The sequence below is a fragment of the Diospyros lotus genome, chromosome 13 (assembly GCF_014633365.1).
Source record: "Diospyros lotus cultivar Yz01 chromosome 13, ASM1463336v1, whole genome shotgun sequence".
Classification (NCBI taxonomy): Eukaryota; Viridiplantae; Streptophyta; class Magnoliopsida; order Ericales; family Ebenaceae; genus Diospyros; species Diospyros lotus.
This window is the reverse complement of record NC_068350.1, coordinates 6,007,433-6,014,134: the sequence shown is the minus strand read 5'-3', so window position 1 is coordinate 6,014,134 and position 6,702 is coordinate 6,007,433. Positions and strand designations below refer to the sequence as shown.

The window sequence follows — 6,702 nt, the reverse complement described above, 5'->3', positions numbered from 1 at the left end:
TCTCTTAGGGAGAGTCTCTCGTTGTCTCTGATTAAACGGTTTGTCGACATCAAGACTCTTTACGCTTTATTTAAAAGCTTAAGATCTTGTGTAAATCATGTGAAATTTTCAGCTTTTGATTGGATTCCCACAAACAACACCAATTGTTATTGTTTAGATATAACAATAAAATTTATGTTAAGGGGTTCGTCTTCAAGCCGTACAAACTCTGCACACAAAAAAAAAAAATGATTAGAGGATGTAGGACATTCGTTATACAAACGTTTCGATACTTAAGTCAAGTTCTCATAGATAGAAGAGATAACAAAGCTCTTTCCTAGGTTTTAGTGGCTTATCTTTGAGAAATGAGAATTCACCTATTTGTATAGGAGATTGAGGGATTTATGATAATTATTCTTGAAATTCCGAGATCGACTAGAATTTGGTTTATCCTTTTCCGTTGCACAATTTTCAAATAAAATTTTAGAGTTACATATTTACACTTTTTCCATATTAGTGATTTCTCGTGGAGGAGTTTCTAAGAGACTTTTCTAAGTAACTCGAAGCTTCCTTTTCTCAAAAGTTTGTAAGGAGGGTCTCCAAAGCTCTTTGTGACTCTCTCCTTTAATTTGTTATTTAATTTTTATATTTAGCTTTTAGGCTTGTCTTTTGTGAGTGGGGTAATACATATTTATTGAGTAGATTCTTTTGCCCCAATTCTTTTTCTTTTTTATTTTTTTTGGATCTCCCTCTAATTTTTTCTCAAGATTTCCTTATGAGTTTCCCATTAAATCTATTTATACATTAGAATCCAACCATAATTAATTCAATTTTAAGTTTACAATACAAAAGCAGAGAATGGCTCCCACAAACACCCCATCACAGTAAGTTAAAAAAATACTAATAACTAGTAATTTGGGTATGGTGGTCACATTAATTAGCAGGTGGGACCCACTAATCTTTCTATTTATATCAACTGTACCACCATACTCCTCTCCCCATATATATGTACACACCTTGCCCATTAAGTACCCCGATCCCCCCCGCCCCCCCCCCCGCATTTACACCATTGACAGTAATTCCTCTTTCTTCTTCACCTCTTCGTCATCTTCCTCTGCCTGATCGATCCATGGCCGCCTTAAGCTTCTTCTTCCTATTTTCCCTTCTTCTTCTTGTTCTCTTTCTCATGGCGCCCCCAAGCAATGCAGCTTCCAATTGGCCCCCCAATCCTGGGTACTTCCCAAGCTCCAAGTTCAGGTCCATGGCCTTCTCCCAAGGCTTCCGAAACCTCTGGGGTCCTCAGCACCAGAAACTCCAGAACAGTGCATTAACCATCTGGCTTGATACAACCTCAGGTTGTTTATGTTAATTAATCTTAGCATAAACCCTTCAACCTCTCATCATTGGACATGGGTATCTCTTAATTCTTGCTTTAATTTCTTGCTTAATTTGCTGTTTCAGGAAGTGGTTTCAAGTCGGTTCGCCCGTTTCGGTCCGGCTATTTTGGTACTTCCATCAAGCTCCAGCCCGGTTACACTGCAGGAGTCATAACAGCTTTTTATGTGAGTATCAAGAATTACATGACACTGATATTTTTATAATGGATTGCCTATAGCCAGAAGAAGTAACATTATTCTGAGATAAGTTTCAAGTTCAATTTCATTGGATTGATCTCTCACATTGATGAATTGTGCATTAATGGCAGCTTTCGAACAACGAAGCTCATCCGGGGTACCACGACGAGGTGGACATCGAATTCCTCGGAACCACGTTCGGGAAGCCATACACATTGCAAACGAACGTCTACGTACGAGGAAGCGGCGACGGAAAAATCATCGGCAGAGAGATGAAGTTCCATCTCTGGTTCGATCCCACGAAAAACTTCCACCACTACGCGATTCTCTGGAGTCCTAAAGAAATTATGTAAGTAGAAGTTAAACAATTTGTGCCATACAACAAATTTCGTCTTATAACTAACTGTTTGGCTGTCCAGATTCCTAGTGGATGATGTGCCCGTAAGGAGGTATCCGAGAAAGAGTGCGGCGACATTTCCACTAAGGCCAATGTGGGTGTATGGATCCATATGGGATGCTTCATCTTGGGCCACTGAGGATGGTAAATACAAGGCTGACTATAGGTACCAGCCCTTTGTCGGAACGTATACAAATTTTAAGGCGACCGGTTGCTCCGCCTACTCGTCGCGGAGGTGCCGCCCGGTCTCCGCCTCGCGGTACCGCTCCGGCGGGCTGAGCAGGAGGCAGTACACGGCCATGAGGTGGGTGCAGAGCCACTACATGGTGTATAACTATTGCAGGGACCCAAAGAGGGACCATTCACTCACTCCTGAATGCTGGCATTCAAGTTAGAAAGCTACGCAGTGTGATTTCTGCTAAGGTTTTGGAGAGGAAGTGAAGCTGCTGATGAGTCATGACTTTTCTTTTTCTGTTTCTTTTGTTTTTTTTTTTTCTTTTACCAATTGTGCAAGTTATATTTATTTACATTGCAAATTGATTTGACACTCATAATGACCACGTATGATTTGGTTACTTCAAGGGATTCCTTTCGTTTTTTCTAATTCTATAAATAAATGTACATACTATAATATTGGCACATTGAAAAAATAACAAATTAAGGAAGCTACCCATATTTACAAATTTCTCACCATCCTATACAAAAATTTTGTTCAAGAGTTATGGGTAAATATCACCTGGCTTTTAGAGTTGTTATAAGCGATCTCAATAAGCTTATATTTACAGTTCTAATATAATGTGAGAAATTAACCCGATCAATGATATTATAGTTTTTTTTAATATTCTAAAGACATAATTTTTAAACGAATAAAATTATAAATTTTTATAATTCTCACAATTTTAAATAACTGATCGTGCCCCCACATTAGCTATCAGATGATGCGGCCCACTCTATAAATATAAAATTTCTACAAAAATCTTGACCCTGAAAAATATGACCACTCAAAACCTATATAAGGGACTATTTACAGGTAACAATCTGATTGGTTCGGAAGAGTAGCCGGGCACCCAAATCTGTGACAAAAGAGACGAAGGAAACAGGAATTGGAGACTTGGTTTCTGGTGGTAGGGTACTTTGTGGTGGGGGGGGTGGGGGGGGGGGGGGTGCATTCAGGTGTCGTTTCTAAAAGGGGGAAAACAAGGTTTTTTGCCTTTGTTTACTCATAATCACGAAGAAAGTTATGTGGAAAGGCATTGGATGCTATAAAAGTTGGTGCAGAATGTGAGTGTATAGTGTTCTAGGAATCTTAACTGAGGTGATATATATACCTGTGGAAATTCAATACACATAAATAAATTTTATAAATTGATACGGACACACATAAATTTATAATATTTCTACTCAAATTCATAATAATTTTACTTAATTGACAATAATTCATACTAGTAAATAGATTTATTGTTAATTTCAAGTATGATTATTATGAATTTGAATAGAATGATTATGAATTTATGTGTGTTATGTTAGTTTGTGAGAGTTATTTAGGGTGCAGCATTTTCCTTAATAAAAATGTTATTTAGATGACATTTTTTGTGATGGTATTATATTTTATATTTTATATTATATCAATATAAATATATCATATATAAATACACAAGCATCATTAAATAATCTAAAATTATGGGTCACTGGGGGATCCTATACCAATCCTCCCATCATCAAATTGGGAAATTTTTTTCATTTATGCCCACTTTGTCCAAGGAACTTTCATATCCAAATCTTGCTCAATCCAAGACAAATTTGATATGTACCAATGATGGGGAATACTCATTATCACTATTCCTATTAAAATTTAAAAATATGTAGAAGTGATTCCATCTCAAGACAACAAAAACAAAGTTAAATGTCTCAAGCTAATTTGGCAACCACAAGAATTGTCTTATATATATGTCGAAATGCACCGTCTACCAACTGAAGTGACATGCATTATTTTCTTTTTATCCTTTTGGATATCTCTCTCTGCCCAATCAAATTATTTTAAACATCTTTTTTTTTTTTTAGATTATTTAAGAGACATGTTTCCTTCCATAGTCATGGCCCTTGGAGTGGACGAATGGATGTGCATTGTCTAGTCTATCATTATGCAAAATTTTCATATGGGCCACCATGATGTCTAAGTTAATTAGCAATGGGGTCATGATCATTAGAGGGGTGCTCTTCAACTTTGAATCGCATGAAAAACAAATGTTTCCAAGTATATATATGGTTGGATATATATAAGGCTAGAGCAGAAGCTGAGATCTCCTTTCCCTGTCACTCCCTTTTTCTCTTTGGAACCTTGTGAGGGCAAGGGTGATGGAATGATTGCTTTTGGAGTTATGAAGAAGATGCCTTTCCTCGACACATTATGGCATTAATTTGTTCCCATCAGTCACCAACAATACATTGAGCATGTAACATGAAATGAAATGATTTGTTCACTCTAATTCTAAAACCTTGTCTTGATTAATTAAGCTTCTTTTGAGTTATAAATTCATACACAGAAAAAATACTTATGATGACAATAATAACGTATCAAGTCTTTATCTTATTTTATATAGGAAGAAAATCGATTTATTAGATTCTATATTGTAAGTCTTTTTTTACTTTAGTTGGATATTTAAATCAAGGATCTGTAAATTTGGGGATCTTAATTATCAAGAAAGTATTATTGGTTTGAGACCCACAATTTTATAATTGACAATCATGAAGTTTGATGAAACACATCAATGGTGGCCCTCCCACACAGTGGGTAGAACACTCTCTAAGTGCAGCTGGCAGCAGAGATGCTTGCTGGGCTATTCAATAATCATGCAAAAGCTAGTTAGCAATGGCATTGCAGCTTGCAGATGCCTTGGTGAAACAAATAGGAAAAACCAGTTCATGAAAAAGGTCAAAATGGAAATGATTGATGGCTCGAACCCAATTCCTGATACATCTTCTTCTTCCTTCTCTATTACGTCTTTTATTTTTTAGTAATCCTAAAAATCAGTATATGAGTTATATATTATATTTTTGTTAGAGGAATAGATAATTACACATGGTCTCTTTAACTTTTTTTAATAAAAAGACGTTTTATAACTGATGATAGTCATAACTCATAACATTATTTTTTATTTTTTTAAATATATTTTTATGGAATGGGATTGATTGCTACATAATGTGTCCAGGTTACCACATTAATCATTTTTAAAAAACTCCATTACTTGGGACAACATCATCAATTCTCACACACTTAAACTTGTGAATCATAGAGGAGGATATGGTTAGTACCCTTGCCCTTACTGTTCAGTTGCGGGAGAGATGGCATTGGGTTCCAAATTATGGCATGTCAGATCAAGGTCGAGGGATTATGTCTTGATGTATAGAAAGGTCCAATGCCATGATTGGCATCCACAGTTATCAGTCCCACATAATCTGAGCGTGGAGAAGGAGGTGCGTTGGCTGGATGCCTCCAAAATTCTGCAAAGGGAGGGAGAAAAGGTGGATCAAATCACTGCCCTTGGAGGATTTGTCTGAAATAGGAGCTAAAGCTTACCTTATATAGAGAAAGAGAGACATATATATTAGAAAATTAAGATTTGGTATATTATTACTATTATTATTATAAAATTACCCTCTCATTCATGAGTGAGTGGAAGATGCGTCATTGTTTTGTCATATTTAAATTTTATATTTGGGATGATTGTTTTTGTACGACCTTCAATGCTCGTGCCTTGATTATGTCAGGAGAGGTAAATCGCAAGTTGAGTTTTTGATCCTTGCACAGGAGATGATCGAACTCACAATCCACCGAATCAACACTAACATATTACTCATTCGACTGCTCGACATATACCCTAAAATTTTGAATTTTACACTTGAGTTGTATGATCATGGACTCGTATGGTATCTAATATTGATCCAAATTTAAGTATCCAAATACTACATAGTGTTGTTCACAAAAATAAAAATGATCAATTAATTTTGTGATTATTCTCTACAATTAAAGAATCACTCTCACAGTTTTGTCCTCTTATAAAAACACTCTTTCATTATTAACAAACAACACAGCAAATTAAAAACAAAATATTATCATATATTTAAAAATGCTTTTCATCAACTATGGAGGACACAACGAAATATCATAATAATATACAAGTGGATGGAGGAGGAGGTCCAGAGAATTCCAATCAAGTTCGGCTAATGGGCTGGCTTCGGTCAGCTTGAGCCCATCCATCAAGGCCCGACCCATGTTGACAAAATGGATGGGTCGGAATTGGATCTGGGAGTTTGGTCCCAACAGAACAAAAGGGAGGCATCGTACCAATAATTTAATCTACGTGTCGTTTTCACTTTCCAAATATAATCTAGACTAGATGGATCTTTGCATGGAATCTTTGTCCCCTTCTGCCCCCTCAATATTCCCTTTCACACACCACAGTGAAATGTGAGTTGTCTCAGGTTCGGTAGGAGAGTAACTTTAATCGTGTTCACGTTAAAAGAAGGGATGATGACACAAAAGTACAGTTGAGTCGGTTGAATTCGTGGGCTGACTCAGGAAGATGACAAATGTACTCTTGTTGTTCAGAAAAAATTGATTATCAATAGTAAGGGTAAACTTGTCATTTCACTAAAATTCTTATTTATACTAATAAAGCTTATAGTTGAGAATTGATCCACTTATATTGGCTTTGAGATGTTGAGTTACAGCTTCAAGGCTAATCCTTTAAT

At 36.2% G+C, this 6,702-nt stretch overlaps 1 protein-coding gene across 1 annotated transcript; it reads left to right on the top strand.

Annotated features, from left to right (window-relative positions):
• The first annotated feature begins 1,033 nt into the window (after positions 1-1,033).
• On the top strand, positions 1,034-2,502 carry LOC127788976 (probable xyloglucan endotransglucosylase/hydrolase protein 32). Its single transcript, XM_052317698.1, has 4 exons — positions 1,034-1,334; positions 1,441-1,541; positions 1,685-1,902; positions 1,973-2,502. Exons 1-4 carry the CDS (start codon positions 1,109-1,111, stop codon positions 2,343-2,345), a joined length of 918 nt encoding a protein of 305 aa, XP_052173658.1. The 5' UTR covers positions 1,034-1,108; the 3' UTR covers positions 2,346-2,502.
• The last annotated feature ends 4,200 nt before the right edge of the window (positions 2,503-6,702 follow it).

Coding starts and splice junctions, on each gene's coding strand:
- LOC127788976 (XM_052317698.1), top strand. CDS start 1,109: ATGGCCGCCTTAAGCTTCTTCTTCCTATTTTCCCTTCTTCTTCTTGTT. Junction 1,335..1,440: donor CTGGCTTGATACAACCTCAG/GTTGTTTATGTT, acceptor TTGCTGTTTCAG/GAAGTGGTTTCAAGTCGGTT. Junction 1,903..1,972: donor TGGAGTCCTAAAGAAATTAT/GTAAGTAGAAGT, acceptor TTGGCTGTCCAG/ATTCCTAGTGGATGATGTGC.